Consider the following 16585-nt stretch of genomic DNA (forward strand, 5'->3'; position numbering starts at 1 on the left):
AGTCTGTTTTTTTAATATTATTTTAATAGTCTACACCATTTGCATCAATGCCAATTTTGCAGTGATCACCCAGCTTTTCACCTGTGTTAACTTTGCCTAACACTCCCTTTGTTTTATTAGAAATGGTCAATTCAGTCAGCCCTTGCTACTAACAGTCAGAATCCAGACTCCTGGAACTAACGTTACTAAGGTACATTGAGTTGCACTAAGGCCACTGTCAGTAAGGAAGTACACACGGCTGTGACAGTGTGCAGTCGCTTCTTCACCTTAAGCAGCAGGAGACAGGATTCCACTGGGAGATGTTACAGAATCTCCTGCACTATTATTGCCCTGACTGACTCAGCTAGTTTGCAGGTCAGCGCCTTACCTGTCCTCGTTGGTTGTCTGCCCCGAAGTGTAGAAAGTGGAAGCTGCATAGTAGGTGCCGAATTTATGAATGGATGGATGGAGTGACCAGGCCCAAAGTCAAAAGACACGAGGCCAGTGTCATTTCAGGAAAAATGGTCCATTCACATTCCTCCTTCAGCCGGGACCAGTGGCATGAGTGAGCATGGCTACTCTGCAGAATCTTTGGCTTGCCTCACTCTCTGGTCCCATCCCTCTGCAGAGTCCGGGAACTCCTACATCTAGGGAGATGGAACCTTTGTGCTTGCCCTGACTTCATAACCAGCCGCTTTCTCATTAAGTGCCTATGCTTTCCAGACAAACTGTTGCTTCCCTTCTCCCTCACAGCTTGCCGTAGACTTATTTTCTGATCTGGATGTGTCAGGGCCACAGTGACTTGAGATTAGCTCTCTCATCCCTGCCCGCCATGCTTTCTGCTTGACTGTATTCATGACTCCTTAGCTCTCCTTCCCTCATTCTTCCTTGATAGGAGAGAAAAATGCCACAATTCTTGGTCTCCCCCAAATTCCTAGGGATCCCCACCCTGAGGGCAGGACCCTCCTCTTCAAACCTTAACTGGACTTTTAGACAGTTGTCATTATCTTTGTCTAAAGGTCATAGCTAAATTGAATAAGAGGAAAGCTGTGTTTTCCAGCCGATGCACAAAGGCAGTATTGACTTCCCTAATCCAGTTTGCTGAGGGGTGAGAGAATTAAATTAGATATCTAAGCACAGAAATTGAGAGCCTTTGAAAACAAAGATAAGGAGACAAGACTGTATTTTCCCTCTTCCTGGGAGCTCTGTGCTCAAGATTTTGCAGGTGTGCCATCTGATCCATGGCTCGCATCGATCAAAACTGTGCCAATGCATATTTAATCAGCAAGGGGACCTGGGTGCATTATAGCCATCATCCCTATATTGAATGGACTGTCAGACTTTTCTGCACGCTCCACCCCTACTCTCCACCCCCATTCGCCTTTCCCCCTGTCCCTCCCCTCCCTTGTTTGGGAAGCCTGTGCATTTTCTGAGCAGCTAAAAAGTTTCTTTGTTTTTAGCTGCTGATGCATACATTGCCACTGACAGGAATACAAACAAGTGGAGCCCTGACGTGTTTATTTTGTCTAGGACAAGCTAGCTACACCAGGCGGGTTCCTGCACAAAGAGTTCCAAAGCTTGAAAACCAGAGTGGGGAAAAAAGAAAAAGCAAAGGAAAATAACGTTTACCTCTTCCTCTGTTGTTGTCTTAAAGAATAACTGGTTGTGTTAGAAGTAAAAGGAAAAAGATTCCATTACAAGTCACAGAAGTGTGGAAGAAATACTTGCAATTATTTTGTCTCAACCGGGTTTGATATTTAGACTCGGTATTACAACACATCTTTCCTCAGTTCTCTTAGGAGTTCAGGTTCATCGGCATTTCAGAAATCTGGCTCACCTTCAGGGAATCCATTGAACGTTTCTGCTTTTGTTTTGTTTTGTTTTGTTTTGTTTTTTCTTAAAAGATGAGTAGATAGTTACAGCTTGGTTCTTCTTGTTGTTTTGTTCTGTTGTGTTTAAGTTTACCCGGGTTTGTGGCGGTCTCTGTTGGTGGACCTTCTTAAAGTGCAGAGATCTAGGGGTTTTACCACTGACAGAGTATCCCACGGGATGATGGACATCATTGACCTTCACACAGCCTGAGTCCCCCCTCTGACAGAAGTAATACCAGCTCTACTCAGAAGAAGAGGCACAGGCAGCTGTGAGTGCTTGAGCTGATGCAGCTCCAGCGTAGACTAGCAAAGAGGGCTTGACTTTTGAGGTAGCTTCTTGCTGGTAAGGTAGTGAAGATTTCTATCCCTTGGATCAGTTTGCCCACCCCCCCTTAGCCCCCTCCCCCCCAGGCTCATGGGAAATCATTTGCATACATCTTTTTACAAAGACTTCTACAGGTACTACAGAGACTACTTCCAGGCTCAGACAAAGCATTGCCTGATAAACAGATTTTACACACGGGGGGGGGGGGGGGATCTGGAATAAAAACCAGCAAGATGAGGCAGACACTTCCAGCATTGAAGACACACCCCTCACCCCAGGGGGGCATTAGAACACTTTCTTCAGAACCACACTTTCATACTGTTACACCAGAACCACATCACGTGTAGGTCGGAGTTAACTTTTTAAAGTGAAAAACTTGCCTGATGAGAAGACTTGCCTGGATCGCAGAAACATGCTGTTACTTGTAATCGATAAACTTCAAAGTGGGGAGCTTGTTATAATCCTTGCAACCGTCCCATTAGGTTAAGTGATTAGCAGTGTTCCCATTGTATAGATGAAGAAACTGAGATGCAGGAAGTTAAATTAGATCACTGAGGTTGTTTTAAGATGCTGCTTTTAAAACATCATTTAATATTCTCTTCAACAATGAAATACAAGTACGAGAACTTTGTGTTGCTCCTGAACTTGACTAGCACACCCTCAGCAGAGGGTGCCTTAGTCCTTAAATAATCAAAAATGGTTGGTATGAATAAGAACACATAAGAGGTTAACTCTGTTATGCATCATTCTCAATGGATGAATTACTTTTATGACATGGATATATGTGGGAACACTTCAGAATATAGATGCTGGTTTCCTTCATCTCCAAGTATATAGACAACTCTAAGACTCTATTAGTTACAGGGGGAGTTACGTTCTGACACATGATAGTTTTACAGTGACACTTTTTACATAGGCCCTTGTTTCCCTGGGAGTGGGTAGCAGCTGGGTTGATCAGTAATAGGAGTTCTGAATTAAATCACAAGTTATCATTACGTGTCCTGCGCTCCTCTCACAGGAAAAAATGAAATGCAAATGGTTATATAGGCATTTTAGTGTTTTTCAGTAATAGACTCTTGTCAAAGAAAATGTGAGAAATTATTTCTATCTTTTCCCATCACTGACTTCACTTACATCACAGGAAAAGATCCTTGAAACCCACCTGTTAGGAAGATTGACACTTTAGTGAGTGAATCGTGTTATTACTCCTAGAGTGAATGGATTCATGGGTTTTAAAGCTAAGGAATGACTCACCCCAACTGTCATCTCACAATACTTATTCCATTTCATTTTTTTCTCAACATGTTAAAACTGCATCATTCCACAGCCTCCTCGTGCACATAGAAGTTAACACATTGAGAGTAGGTGAAGAGACAGTTGACTCACTCCTCACCCTAAATCATCGTACACAATCCTGGCTAAACAGATGGGCTTCGAATACCAGCACTGATGCCAAAAGTCTAATTCCTGCAAAGTTAATATTTCACAAATTTCTTATTCAGAAAACTATTATAAAAAGAAAAAGTTTTGAGGAAGAAAAATAACCCAGATTACATAGCAATCTTATGTAGTCCTTGAAAATGCCAGGCACGGGTGTGGTTCGAATGGATCTCCAGAGCAGCTGGCAGCCCCGGGGTGGTCTGGTGGACCCCTTCCAAGTAGTTGCTGCACAAACATAGCCTTCGCTCTCCTTAGAATACAACATGTGCAAACTAGCCAGGTCCCTCTGGAGCTGGCTCTTCCCCCACTTTAACTCCCCATTATGTAATTCCTTCAGACAGCACACAAACACATAGTTCTCACACACTAGGACTGATTGTAGAGATCAAATTTTGTATCTAAATGTAAAGATAATACTTTCTGTTCAAAGAACCATGAAGTGCTTCCATCCTAATACTTAAGAAAACGTGCAGGGCCTGGTTTACCCCACCACATATCTGTTCTAAGAACTAGGTCATTGCATGTTAATTTCTCCTCCTTAGGTGAGTGACAGGTGTGAGCATGAGTTGACCTGAAATATTGGTTTGGCTATTTGTTATAGGATTCTGTCCATTATCTAGGAGTGTTAGTAATATTTTTTGTCTTTTCTGTAGTTCAGACTTATTGATAATATTATAAACCTTATCTTTCACCAGATCATGACGGATAGCCTTCTGTTTAGCTGATTATATGGCACTCCTTCTTGCTTGCCTCTTAAGCCAACACTGTATGAGACCCGTAGAGTGGAGCTTTATATTCTCACATAAACATTCATATTTCTTATTATTTCAGTCGTTAAGATCTTGATCCGTAGAAAAACCACAAGCAGTATTTCTAAATGTAGTGTTCCAACAATAATTCCTTTAATAACAGCAACTGTGAGACGAATAAGCAAAATGTGATTGGCATAACCATTTCATGTTCTAGAGAGCCTCACTGTAAATATGCCATGACACCAGAGCCAAGCACAGTAATTCTTAAACTTGTACTGTTCATCAGAAAGATATTTTGTCTTATCCTCTGTGGATACAGAAGATAAATTATGAATAAGTTAAGTTGAAACTTCCCAAACAATAAGGACAGAAACTTAACTAAAGTTTTAAAGGTTGTTATTGGTTACAATTGCTGAACGCTATTGTTGATGACAGAGCAGACACCCATCTCCTTCCTACCTTTCACCCTCCCCCAGGTCTTCACTTATTTTCAGGACAGTATCCATTCCGATCTTAGAGTCTTGTTCATTTAGGTGATTGAGAACTCTTGACTCCTTTGGACAAAAAAATTCACTTTGTTTAACTGGACTGGCTCTGTGTGTGTGTGTGTGTGTGTTTGTGAATGCCTTCGAGTTTCTTCTTACTCTTTCAGTTTGGAAGATTAAAAACTAGACACTGAATTCTAGCAAGGGTTTTGCAGGCTCGACTTTAGCCAAACCATTATGAATGTTGGTAGACTAAAACTAAGCCTGAAGTGTTTCTGTGGGGGTCAAAATATGTGCTTTCATGGTCCATAGATTTGTGTTGATATTGCACTGGCTATGTTGGTATTCTGTTGCTACATTTAGGGAGGGGAGGTGGGGACACTGCCATGTGCCTGCTCTGCTTTACCCCATTCTTGGCAGCAGTCTTAAGACCTACAAGGCACTTGTCAGCCATTGGAGAGCACAAGACTTCTCTTTTCTTTGTACCTCTGAGTATGGGAAATGTTCCTGCCATTGGGTATTTTATCTGTAAATAGTTCTTAGGCCTTCTGAGTGTTGGACGGTGTTCTGTGCTCACAGGTGGTGCTTGTCTACACAACCTCTTTACATCATGCACTATTTCCAGATAACCCCACGTCAGAGGGGTGTGTCTTGCTTTCCTTACCAGCCCCCAACAAGGGGCATACACAACAGAGATGGTGGCCTTCCCATCCTTTGTTTTCAGTTTCTGAATCCCACCCCTCTCTCTGTGACTATACACTTTTCAGGGGCTCACTGTTACAGGCCATTGTTAAGAAGCTGAACCGAGAATTGAGAGTTTAAATCTTGAGCAGTTACTGAGCTCTGTGGCTGGGCCAGGCAGCCTGTCAAAGGAGCTGGAGGCAGAGGAGAGAACTCCCCTCAGGAGTCTGAAATCACCATCACCCAGCCTCCATCAGCTGCATCAAGAGAGATGTGTGTACAATGAAAGATGGATCAGCGGGAAAGGGATTAGTTCTAGGTCAAGGATGGGAAGATTGGCAATATGCCATCTTTTCATGAAGCTTAATTAATATAAAATATAGAAAAGTGACACCTATAGTTTTCCCTCATCACTTTTACCACATTAGCATGGGGTTTTTCTGTTTGTTTGTTTTTTGTTTTTTGGTTTTTTTGTTTTTTTGTTTGTTTGTTTGTTTTTGGTTTTTTGGTCATCATTTTCTTTCTGCCAAAAATGTACTCTTTGAAAAGGAACAGGATTAGGATTTCAGGGATTAAATGTGTGTATAAGCAACAAACTCAGGTTCTCTTCTTCTTGTACAAGTTCAGAAGCACAGATTCCAATATGTCAGCATTAGGATTTCGTTTTTATTATTCTTTCTCTGGTGATTATATTGAGAGTGGACTATCTTTATCTGAGTACTGCAGCAATATAGCTGCAGATACCATAAAAACGCATAGATGAATGGCTACCAGTTCACTTAAGAGGCCTTAACCCAGCTTTTTATATGCAAACCCTGTCTATTTTAGTTTTAAATGTATGCTCATACATTTTTTAGGAACCCAAAGAAATATCACTTTTCAAGGTTAGATTGGTGTTTAAGATCCATTGAACAAACAAACAAAAAATCCCTAGTTATAGAGAAAAACAGATAGCCCTAATGTACTTTCTCACAACAGCATTCTAACACCATCATTTAGAAACACTTTAAGTAATGTTCTCATCCTTATAAAATACAGCTTTCCGCCAGGGAGCTGTTGAAGAAAGCCACGAGTCTGCTATACAGGGACTGAGAATGTCCTGTATGAAAGGGCCATCCTGTTTTATGCAAGTGAGTTTGTTGTTTGTTTGTTTGTTTTGGGGGGTGTCTAATTATTTCAAGTGGCCAGAAATCAAACAATAATTGACCAAAGCAGAAATACACAAAGTCTTCTGCCAGGTCTCTAAAAAGTATATAAAGAAGAAAAGTAAAATAAGGATGCATTTTGACACTAGAGCTTAGGAGGACTTCCTTTTGTATCAGTTGTGTGTGGATAGAAATTAATTTGTAATTCTGGTCATCTGGTTGGCTCCGTACTTAACGGCATCTGTGACCTTTTCCATTCGAGCAAGGGGCTGTGTCTCCTCCTCATGGAACAGCACCAGGACCAGGACGGGTAGAGAATAATTATCAAAAGATTTAGGGCACTCGGGTTTCATGTAGAGCCTTGGCTTTGCTTGAGCCTTCCTGGGATAGAATATTTTAGCTTGACGGCCTGGGGTGGTAACATTCTCCGGGTTTTGAATAAAACAGAGAATTCATGCTCCTCTCGTTCCCTGCTTGGCTAGTTGCCTCTTCTTAGTGTTTGTGTCTCAGTGTTCGATGGATGCTGGTGCCCGGACCCTTGTAGACCAAGCCTGAGCCTTTCCATACCACTCAGCTCCTGGATGCTCTTCTGCTTGCTTTTCTGTGGCTTGAAATTTTAAACTAGCTTTGAAAATGCCTCATTCAGCTCTTACTGCTCATATTTTCTGTTTCTCTAAAGGTAGGGTGATGAAACGAATATCTTAAACAAAAAGAGTAAACCAAACAAAGATGTTTGCTTCCAGGTTTTATAAAACTGTTTTAGGTTCATTATCCCTATTTTCATTAATATTGATGAATAAATATTTAATCCCGTTGTCTATTGTGTTCCTCAATTAATTGACAGAAAAGATACTTTCCACTGATTTATGGAGAAGCTTTAGTTATAAAGATGTCACACCTATAGGTATAATTTGAGCTAAGGTATCAAAACATTTGTTTGTATGGTTTTAAAGAAAATGTTACATCTGGCAAAAATTCATCTGTTTTTGTGGTACGATCAAAAGGAATCTCTTTAAAATATTCTCCTTTAATTTTATGTAATGAAAGGGTTAAGATTCGTTTAGAATAAAAATAATTATGGTATGACTCTCCTAAAACAGACTGAAAAAGTTTTGAAATGTTTAACTTGTAATTTTTAGTGAAAAAAATAGGATCTTAGAAAAAGAATGAATTAGCTATACTTTAGTTGGTTATTATAATACTAGTTTTTGTCATGAGAATTTCAAATATGATTTCACTATAAGTTTAGCTGCGTTTCCAAATTTTAGGCACAGGCTTGGTATTTGTCTTTGCAAGTTCATTCTGAAAGGGCTCCTAAAGTAGACATAACCCTTCTTATGATTAAGGTACCCATTGTCTGAAAGATGGGAGTCTTATTTAATATCACAGATTGACATTTCTAGGTGAAAGGTCCTTGGGAGTACCACTTCTTTTTGCAGTCTCTCTCGGAAAGACAAGAGATGCTATGGCTAGGTCCCAGAGTCAGTCACCCTTTCACTTTGGTCATGGTTATATGTTGTAACTCTTGATGTATTGGCTTCTTGCTGAGATGAAGTCAAATTAAAGATAGCTGATTCTGAACCTGTGACATCAAGGTAGAAATTAGAATTCACCTTTTACATAGCTAGAGATGTTTTAAATTTTTTTAATTTCAAACAATTATTTTTGTCTGTTGTCCTAAATCTCTGAATTCTCTTTGAAATGTGGCATCTGATTTTTGTCTCTTTTCTCTCACTCATATAAGTATGCTTGCTTCTTATTCCATAAAATTCTTTTGAAAGTTCATTTTATCTCATTCTAAAAATAAATGGAAATAATTTTCTAATTCAAAATTTATGTTTAAAAAAAGAAATCAATTAAATTCTCTACATGTGTACAAGACTCTGTTTTTACTAATAAACCCTTTTGGAGTTCCCTGATGCCTCAGAAAAACAGGAAAATATTTAACCTGTGAAGGAAGTGTTAGGTTTGGAAACCCTCCTCTGGGCTACTGCTTATTTCCAGTGCATGCGCTAGAACTTTAGGACTTTGGGGTTCAGGAGTGTGAGTCTGCATCCTGTGCCATTGTCTGGGTTGCTTTTCTGTACGAGCTTGAAAATACGTCCTTTATTATGATCAGACTCAAGCATCTAATATGTGTAGTGGAGGATGAAGCTGTTATCAGACTTCAGTGCGTAAGTAATGAGCAAGTGAGCTTGGAGAATGGTTCTGGAGAGCTTATTTACTGACCCAGGACAGAGGAAACTACTGAAGGCTTAAAGGAAACCAAGCATTTCTGCTAAACCCTCATGTGCCTGCCGTGCCTGCGCGCGCGCGCACACACACACACACACACACACACACACACACACACACACACACACATCTTTTTCCATCTTTTCTTCATCAGTCCTGATATTTTTCTGATGCCCTCACTCTCCATTCATAGGCTGACCCTTTTGAGAACGTCCGGCCCCTCTACTCCACTCTCTCCCACAGACCCTGTAATGTCGGCTATATTCTTTATGTTTTTCAGATTCAGGCCAATCTGAAAGCCCCGACCAGCCAAGTGAAGCGGATCTTAAGGACCAGCCAGAAAATGGTAAGCTTAGCCTGGGCCTCTGAGCTGCTGTTTCAGAGTCCACTGGGGCCAGCCGCCAAAGGTTGCCCTGTGGGCGCTCACAGTCAACTGAGGATTCACAGAGAAAACACAGAGAGGCATACCAGCCACCCAAGTTCCCACCCCAGCCCCTCTTGATGAAGGCTCTCACCAGAACATTTAACTCTCTGGAAATGTGAGAGGTGGCTTGGAGTCACCAAGGCACATTCTTGGGCAGCGTGAAAGAAGGACCGTGGACTTCCCATGTCATTTTATAATAGTTCCTTTCAAAGTGGGAATGTCCAAAGATGCTCCCTGAAGACCCTGCAGGGACCAGCAGTCTGCAGGATAATTTAGAGCTTAACCCTTTGTGAATCACCTTAAGAAGGTACCATATCTTCAAAGGATTTTCCCCCTTAAAATGTCTAAAATAAAATAGCAAAAGAACACTCAGTCCCCACGTTTTATAAACGGAGCAATCCCCTCTCTTGCTTTTCTCTTCTCCCTTTCCATGTCTGCAGTAGCGGTAATTGAACCCAGAGCCCCCGGCATACCAGGCAGGTCCTCTGCCACTGAGCCACATCTCATATCTATGTGAAGTAGCGGTTATAGAAACCTCTCTAAGAATGAAAGCAACCTTTACATTTCATAGTGCCTTGTGAAACATTCCAGAATTGTGATCTACCCCAAAGGGGTGAGAAGCATAGTTATAGGTTGTAATACTAGATTGAGCAAGTCCACTCATTTGATAAAAAGGACCGTCTCTATCACAGGCCAATGTATTGATATCTTATAAAATCCTCAAATATATGACTAACCTCTCAGGGTATTTATTTTTATCTAAATATTTACCCAGTACTGAGGATTTTGGTATTACCTTAGTGATAGTTATTTACCAAGTCTCTTTCAATGACTTTATCCTAAATCAATGCCTACGCTACTACTGGTTCAGGCCCCTCCCCCATTTTTGTCCATACAATGCTGTCCTTCTATATTCTTCATCTCCTACTGCATAAGTGAGAATTCCTCTGCTCCTCTCTCCTCCCCTCTGCTCCCCTCCCCTCCTCTTCTCTCTTCCCCCTTCCTCTTCCCCCTCCCCTCCCCTCCCCTCCCCTCCNTTTTCACATTTTAATCTCCAGTTCGTTATCTGGAAAGAATACATAAATTGAATGATTTGGTATTGTGTGATGGAGGGCTTACCTTACCAAGTTAGAAATTCTACCACTAATCGTTCAGAACACTTTTTATTTGTTAACCCTGGAAACTCTTTCTTACAATTCTCCACTGTGACATTAAATATGAACTGACAGTTCTTCTTCTCATCCTGGTAGTTTAGTGAAATTTCTTTCATCAAAGCTTTTCTTTTCTTTTCTTTTTTTCTTTCCTTTTCTTTTCTTTTCTTTTCTTCTCAAGAGGCAGTTAAGAAAGAATCAGAGAGACCCCTAAGATTAGGGTTTGGGGTTTTGTTTTTTGTTTTTGTTTGTGTGTGTGTGTGTGTGTGAAAGAGAGAGAGAGAGAGAGAGAGAGAGAGAGAGAGAGAGAGAGAGAGAGAGAGAGAGCTACATATTAATTTTTATTGGCAATTTAAGTAGCCACATATGTAGACTTGTTTATTTTGGGGCCTGGCTGCTGATGCCTTAAAAGTTCCATTTTTCATAAAATCTATTTGTACTAAGGTTCCTGAAGTTGTGTCCAGAGATACTTTATTTTTATCTTAAAAATTGGTAAGCTGTAGGGTATGAAGCTCACATATTTAGGTCTGGATACCACTCCAGCAGGTTGCGATTCATCTGCCTTCATAAAATGGCCGGCAAGCTGTTCACATGCAAATATAAACCAAGGGGGGAGAGGCCTGGCACACCTCTCTGGAGCTGCTTGCAATACCGAAATTGTACATTTCCCGTCCAAAAAGCATCCCACGACTCAGTCCAGTGTCTAGGCCAAAGGCGTGGTGATATCGGCCAAGTTCACTTTTAACTTGGATGGCATGGTGCTACCTTAAGGGTTCATGAGTGTGCTGAGTTCAAAGAAAGGAAGTGTTTGCATCCAAGTGATGAAGTAGCAAATGATGACTTCTCAAGCTTCAGTGCTTTTGTTGTTGTTGTTGTTGGTGGTGGTGGTGGTGGTGGTGGTGGTGTGTGTGTGTGTGTCTGTTTTAAGAAAAAGCTGTTGTATCTTTAGACCTCTCTACTGGAAAAGGATATCATATTCTTTCCTTCCATCTGCTCTTCATCAGCCTCACAGACCATCTCAGAAAGAAAAATATCATTTCTTTTCTTTAAAGACACAGAATCACAAAGGGAATAAATGGCGGTTTTAGGGCAAAGTATCTGTGTGCCCTAGGTAAGCTTTCTCCATTGCCCCAGCCGGGGAGTGTGAATGTGAGTTTCTGAATGGCTTCTTTTTGAAAGCAGAACCTCTTGTAGGCAGATCAGCTAAGCTCTATTAACTTTTGGAATCTGCCTGTATGATGGCATGACAGAATCTGTTCTTCAAATGAAGTGGGAATGCATTGTTCCTTCCTTATTAATTAGCACACACGAGGGAAGATGAGCTTTTTCTCCTAGGTCCCTAGAAAAGTAATGGGAAGCAAATGGTAGTCCCCAAGTAAACCTTAGTGAGTGACTAAATGGCAACACACTGCTTCACCTACAGCGTCAGCCAGGCCTGCTGAGTTCTGTAGAGCTGGGTTTCCCTTACGCATACTCCCTGAAGTCTCAATTGTGAGAAAACACAAATCTTTGAACAATTAGGGTAGTAGATGGAAAAATTTTAAGGAATTATCTGGAACCCAGAGATAAAATGCCAACATTTCCAAAACTCAAAATTGATACAATCTAATGGTTAAAAGTGCCTCCAGAGCCAGACAGACCTGTGTTCAAATTAAATAGTAGCTAGGTGAGTAGAAAGCTTCTTCCACACACTTAATCATCTCGTAAGCCCTCGAGAAATACTAAAAGGAACCTACAACACAAGTATGGAAGTGACTGTGAGTGGGAATAGTATAATGCCTTGTTCACAGGAAGAGTCCAGAGGTTCTTCAGGTAAGGCTTGCTTAAAACATCACATACTAGTCTCCATCCTGGAGTCCTGATACAGAAGGAATGGTGTCAGAAATGAACCAGAACTTCCAGGGCCATCCTTTATAGATAGCCTCTTACATGCCCGGCAGTATATTCCTCCTTATGTCCCATGGTCCCAGAGTAGACATCTACTTTGCTGTTTAGCTCTGTCCATTTATCACCCATGAGCCTAAGGACTAGTGAACAACAGAAGAGATTCTGAATTTCAGGAACCTCCAGGTATGTGTGTTTCAGAAGAGTGGTGTCCTTCAAAGAAGGCACACTGCCTAGATTTCTTTAAAAATATTATTATTCTTTAAAATTATTATTATTATTATTATTACTATTACTATTATTATTATTTAACCTGGAGTATAATCCAAGTAGAATCTGTAAATTTCTGGAAATCGTGTTGGGAATATAGCTCAATGGTAGATCACTTGTCTAGTTGGGTGAGGTTCCATATTCAAACTCAGCCTCATGATAAAAAGGATAAAGAAAAGAAACCAAAAAAAAAAACAAACCACAAATAAAAGAAAATAATCTCCCCCACAAAAATAAACCAAACAAGCAAACCAATAAAGTTTGTGAACTGACTAATGTAGAATTCATGACAAAAATCTCTTGAAATAGATCATGCACAGCACCCAACTCTTCACTCTGAACATAAACATACAATGCAAGGGTATTGTTTAATAAATAAAATCAGTATGCTGATAAATGTTGTCAGTACCCTTATATGTTTTGTATATGTCTTCACTTTTGAGTTACCATAAAGGTTTTTTTTGGGGGAGGAGCTTCTCTGGAGAAGTTGGACATCCAATTTGCATGTAGGAAAATACCTATCGGCAGAATTATCTAGATTTAACACATTGTTTCTGAAGCCAATGCTAGAGTGAGTAGGTCAAGTTTAGCTGCCCCAAAGCATGTATGGTTGACGTGGGGTATGCTTGAGCACTCTAGGGAATGCAAATCTAACATGATGCTTCCAACTCTGATGTATCCTGTCCAATACTCATGAGAGCAAAGCTTGTGAGATACCATTTCTGCTTAATAAGGCCCCATTCAGTTGGACCACAGAGGGGATCAGGGGCCAATCATCACAGACAGACCTCAGACACATTCCCCACTGGGTCTGACATCAGTGAAAACACCTGGAAGTAAAAATGGGCAGGGCAAAATTTCATTGTGTCCATCCCATTCACCACAGCCAGCCAGTAATAACCATTCCTTAGTTGCTATTGATGGCAAGAATCCCCATAAGTACCGAGGTCATTTTCTTTGAGCTCAGTGGTGTGATGCTTCCTCCTATGTTGCAGCTCTATGGTGTTGCCACATCAACCCCATGGGCCTCTGCAATTAGAGGGAAGCCATTAATCATGACACTTGCCCTAGATTTTGAAATTATGCAACTCTACCTGCCACCTGGAAAAATCGATTCTAGATATATATATATTTTTTTTTATTTGGCTGGTTTTTGACCCTGGTTTTGATGTTGACTAATTTTATTTATTCTAGTCCCATCTCAAATTGTTAAACTCATCATCACTGTTAATATTACTAGAAGAATGGGCTGATCCTTGCCATAATTTTTATTACTTTATTAGTTTTCATTTCTTATCATTCCTGTACATACTTTGAGTATTTAAAGATTTTCCAAACAAGTTGTAAGACTAGTGGCTTCGTAGCTTAAGATTTATATGTAGATACACTTTGTTAGTTGGGGGTGAGATTAGAAAACTGTAAATTGCTATTTCTCTTTTGGATAAACTTTTTTTTTTAATCTGGTAAATGTTCTTATAAAAAGTCCAACTTAAAACTTTCTTTTCTCTACTTCCTCCACGAATATAATAGATGTGTTGTTATATTAAATCACAATGTTAATACAATTGAAAAGGCAGAAAAGTTGATTATTTCAACCTAAATACATTGTGACTGCTGGGTGGACTCCTTATGTGAGAGGTTATTTTTGATGAATGGGCCGTTTTGGGGTCATTTCAAGAACTGTGAAGGCAATGCACCCTTACAGCTTGCATTTTTCTGGGAAAGCAGGAGTGGTCTGGCACCACTGACTTGTAAAGACAGTCTATCGATGTTTCATAATTTGCATGACTTTCTTTTACAATTACCTAGCAACAATTATTCTCTGAAGTGTTCTTTAGAGAACCCTGCAGGGACAGACACAGTAGAGTGACCACCAAAATAGCTGCAATAACAGTAATGATCAATATTCTAAAATATGTAAAGGCCCCAACTCAGGGAGACATTACAGCCTAAATGCCTGCTGATTTTCAGCTCTATGTGATTAAGTTCCGACTGATGAATTTTCAGCAAAGTAATGGAGCCAGTCTCTCCTCTTTAAGAGACCAGGGACTAAACCATTGCCTGATCTGAAATGAGAGTTTGAAACATGATGAATCCTGCACTCCTATATAACTTGAGCATGTGTGGCCCATTGTTGTCGCCTTAGAAATTCCTTTAGACTTCTAGTCTTGACTTAGGAAATACGGGTGAGGCAATAGCATAGCTCACATAATCTACAAAGAAAGTGTGGAAAGTGGGGAAGGAGTCACTCTGAAGAAGTAGCCATACCCTTACGCACTATAAACAATTTATTGTGTGAGCTTTAGCTCTGTTGGCTAATAACCCAAATAGGGAATGTTTTAGACCCCATTCCCTGATTTTTTCAGATTCTGAAATGGGCTAGCAAGTGATTTCTTTCAGATATTTCCCCACCTCCGTGTCTAACTTCTTATATAATTACAATTATTTAATTACAAAATAAAGAAGAAAAAGGGGGGGGGGAGTTTCTTTTGGCTTCTCCAATTCCTTTGCTCCTGTGTCTCATGAGAGACCCAAGAGTGACCTTTTTGTGGAACATTCAAAATAGGAAAGTGTTTGTGATTTGCATGGGGTTGTTCAAATGTACCCAAAGATATGGATTCTAGCTTTTGAACTGAGGTAAGGTTGTCTTCATCCGGTCAGTGTAGTAGAAGATTTATCTGTTACTTGGCTGCAGCCCCACCTGCTCCTGTTCTCCCTGTGATTCCAGCACGGAGCTAGCACAACAGGACCCATTGACAGAGATGCCTTTAAAAGGACCACTTCTGATGGCCACTTCTCTGTACTCCCCCATCAATCAAGTAGCAGCATAGGAAAGAGTCAGGGGGCCTAGGTAGATTCAGGAATAGGAGCCTTTCCTGATACAAGCAGATCATTTCTCATTTGTCATTTGAATGAGTGAGAATTTTCTTATTTTTAAACATGCACATTATTTTTTGGATGGAATAATCAAGATATGGATAATAGTAATAAATAGAATGTAGTATGAGTAACGTATTTGGAGATTCAGGGTCACTAATCCAGACTGATTAGTTTTCTGACAGAAAAATTCATGGGACCACAAAGATCTTGGCTCCTTTCTCACTCCCTCTTCCTCATTCTTTTTCCCTTCTTTGGGTTCGACTTAGCTGCTGGCAACTCTGTTTCCCTGGCATGAGTTTATTGCTAAGGAACTCTACTGGGATGGCTCCAACAAGGTGGGGGGAGGAGCAGCGTTTCTTGCAGAGCAATCTAATCCTTCTTGGTTATTAATTTTCATACTTGGTTGTCTTTAGCCCGGAGGGAGCCAAGGAATCTCCTGTGTCTCATCCACAGGCGTCATATGGCAAATAACCAAAAAGAGAAGTATAAAGAATACCGTGGCAAGTCTGAGCCAGAGAGGAATAGCCCACCAATAATCTCTCCACACAGGAGACAGTGTTTGCTTAGATTTCTGTAGATATTCTACAACCAGAGAGCAAGCAAGTACTCGTAATGGTCAGAGATGAACAACAAGTTTTTGGACAGGGCCACATTAGTAAATGGGACGTTGACACTGAAAGCCAGACACAATCATCTGTGAAGGAAATAACAGCCAAGTGGCTTGAAGGAACTCTCTTCAGTTCTCAGAAGCCATTCAAGGGAGAGTCTTCAGGGTGCATTCAGACCATGTACTTAGGAATGGTGAGCCAACACCAACGTGGTTCAGACATCTTGTTCTTGAGAACTTGGCAGCCTAGAAAGGGAGCAAAAGGCAAGATTCATCTATTTATATATCATATATTGGTCATGTCCATTCTAAGAGACAGGCATGATTTTTAGCACTACGCAAATCAAAACCAAGTCCAGCTCTTAATGCTTACCTTCTTGGTCAAGAAAGTGACTAATAAGCATGTAATATAACTGTCAATATTAAATGCTATAAAGAAAAGTAAAGTCAAATGAG

At 40.5% G+C, this 16585-nt stretch overlaps 1 protein-coding gene across 4 annotated transcripts in view; it reads left to right on the forward strand.

The window, feature by feature from the left end:
- Nfia (nuclear factor I A) overlaps positions 1–16585 on the forward strand; it is a 348990-nt gene that overhangs the window by 175159 nt on the left and 157246 nt on the right. For all 4 annotated transcript variants that reach the window (XM_029539940.1, XM_021199453.2, XM_021199452.2 and 1 more), the window contains one exon: positions 9194–9259. In XM_029539940.1, coding sequence (XP_029395800.1) covers positions 9194–9259 — 66 coding nt within the window. The remainder of the gene's footprint in view (positions 1–9193; positions 9260–16585) is intronic.

The sequence above is a fragment of the Mus pahari genome, chromosome 6 (assembly GCF_900095145.1).
Source record: "Mus pahari chromosome 6, PAHARI_EIJ_v1.1, whole genome shotgun sequence".
NCBI lineage: Eukaryota > Metazoa > Chordata > Mammalia > Rodentia > Muridae > Mus > Mus pahari.